The following is a 2,378-nucleotide window of genomic DNA, read 5'->3' as shown; positions in this document are numbered from 1 at the left end:
TGACCTCTGCCCTCGGCTACTGGGAGGTGTTCTCTAGGCCCCTGGAATGTCCTGCCTGACAGGAGTATCTTTGTTTGCCTGGGCTTGAGACACTGGACGGTCTAACAATGTGAAGATGATGGGGGCTTAGGGCCACACTGTATCAGTTGTGACCTCTGGAGGAACTGGAGACCCCAGGAGGAGTGAAGGCTAAAGGTCAGCTACACAGTAAAAAGTGAGCCCCAATAAAAACTGTGGACACCAAGGCTCAGGTAAGCTCCCCCATATGCACTGTCGCACATCAATGCCGGGACAGTGACTCCATGGGAGAGGATACCCAGAAGCTCCGCAACTTTGCCTTGTGTGTCTCTTCCTTTGATTGGTTCTAAATGGTATCCTTTCTCTGAAAAAAAAAACAAACAAACAAACCCATAACCGTGAGCATAATAGCTCACAGTGAGTTCTGTGAGTTTTTCTTGTGCATTATCAAAACTGAAGATGGTTCTGGGAACCCCAGAACTTGTCATTAGTGTCAGAGTGAGGGCAATCACATGGGGACTTGCAGTTTGGCCAACTTCACAGAGCAGGTATTTCCTGAAGCCAGCAGCTTGGGCCCAGTGTTGTTTAGCACAGGGACAAGGAGAAAGTATGCCTGGCCTTGGTATTCTGGGGGTTACCTCTGCACGGGGGAAGTGGGGAGTCTGGGGGCATTGGCTGGAAAGGGACACAAGGTACTTTCCGAAGTGCTAAAAATATCTATACCTTGACCCAAATGGTGTTTGCAAAGGGGAATGCATACAAGAAAATCCAGAGCTATTAACATAAGATCAGGGCATTTTATGCATTTTACTATATATGTTGTAGCCAATTTTAAGAAGTTAAAAAAAAAAAAAAACTTTAAAAATGGTGGAGCCCAGCCTGGAATTAAAGGGTGGAAGTGGGCTGGACTTCTGAGGAGAACCTGAACCCAAAGATGGGGCTAAAAGAAAGGATGTGAAATCCAGCAAAGAAGTTTCTGGAAGGATTCTCTGAAATAGCTTGTTTACTGCTTTAAACTTAGACAAGCCAAAGTGAGGACCATGTGGCCTTGTGGCTGTATGTGTGTGTGTGCATGTGTGCACACGCACATGCCCCCTAAAAAGTCCCTTCTGCCTCCGTTCGGTTTCATCAGGCTCACCTAGTGACAATGTGTGGGGTACAACAGTAGGCAGGGTAGGACAAACGGGCACTTCTGAGGGGCAGCCATGCAGCAAAGAGTTTGTGTGGTAGTGGTCCTAGCCTCCCCAGTCACACAGAAGCTCAGGAAGCTGGGATTGGAGGCCGCAGGCCAGGCTGGGTTTGGGACGGGACAGCCTTCTCTGATTATGTGACACCGAGCCCAGAGATAGATCCATGAAGCAACAAGCTGGATGAAACTGAAACGAATGGCAAACAGTGCCCCTGGGTTGTTTACCAGAGATGGGGGAATTCGGGTATGAGGCAAAGAGCAGAAAAGCAAGAATGCAGGCCAGAGGGAGACTAGTCAAAGTAAAGGGTGGGAGGCAGAGTCTGGGAGAGGGAATTCTGAGTCATGGAAAAACGTACTTGTATAAGCAATGGATGGGACTGAGCTGAAAGACAGCTCAGACACTGGAAGCAAAGAATGAGAGCCAGGACGCACTGACGCTGGGGAGCGGGCAGTGGGTACAGGAGGGTGAGTGTTTTGATCATTCATTAGCCCTCCACTAGGATGCCCCGCAGTATTGTGACTCGCCACCACAGATTTACAGTTAGTGAATAAAGAACTAACCTACAGTGAGTCAAAATGCATGAATTATTTATTTTGGGGTTTGTAATGACGTACCTCCTTCTGTTGTTCTGGAAACATCTTCAGCACAGGGCACGATCAATCTGAAAAAATAAGATACCAACACTCGGTGATGTGGAACTTCCATCCTGGAGCAGATGAGCCTCGCAGGGCCTCCCGCCCAAATGTCCCGAGAGCGCCTGCTCCCCCACAGTCTCTGAAAGGTAAAAACCTCTGCTGCTCCCTCCCTCCTGTCTGCTGCTGACCAGGCCAAGGCGAACATCAGTCCACCTTGGAGATGGGGAGTTTGGGACATGGCAAGTCCAAGGCGGCTGGATGATGACAGGCCCTTGAAGTGGAAGGCCAGGTTGGAGTTGCATGCAGCCTTGGTGAGTCAGAGGAGGCTGGAGGTGTGGGGGAGCAGAGGCACCGTGAGGGGCAGTGGGGGATGCTGCCTGGCAGATGGAGAACAGATGCCCACAGGGATCAACCACTACGAACAACCCTAACCGTTTCACTAGCAGCCCAGCCTTTCAAAGACCAGGTGGTTCTTGTGACATTTAAAGTACTCCAGAGTTTAGATAAGAAACGGTGTGGCCTCAAGAGAGATGAA

The 2,378-nt window shown here is 49.7% G+C and overlaps 1 protein-coding gene across 2 annotated transcripts in view; it reads right to left on the bottom strand.

Annotated features, from left to right (window-relative positions):
- The window catches only part of SNX10 (sorting nexin 10), a 45,092-nt gene that overhangs the window by 24,126 nt on the left and 18,588 nt on the right, over nucleotides 1–2,378 (bottom strand). For both annotated transcript variants that reach the window (XM_011361682.2, XM_011361683.2), the window contains exon 2: nucleotides 1,823–1,869. In XM_011361682.2, the coding sequence (XP_011359984.1) occupies nucleotides 1,823–1,846 (24 nt within the window). In that variant the 5' untranslated portion in view covers nucleotides 1,847–1,869. The remainder of the gene's footprint in view (nucleotides 1–1,822; nucleotides 1,870–2,378) is intronic.

This window comes from Pteropus vampyrus, unplaced genomic scaffold, assembly GCF_000151845.1.
Source record: "Pteropus vampyrus isolate Shadow unplaced genomic scaffold, Pvam_2.0 Scaffold69, whole genome shotgun sequence".
Classification (NCBI taxonomy): domain Eukaryota; kingdom Metazoa; phylum Chordata; class Mammalia; order Chiroptera; family Pteropodidae; genus Pteropus; species Pteropus vampyrus.
The sequence above is the reverse complement of the archived record's forward strand: the minus strand, read 5'-3'. Positions and strand labels throughout refer to the sequence as shown.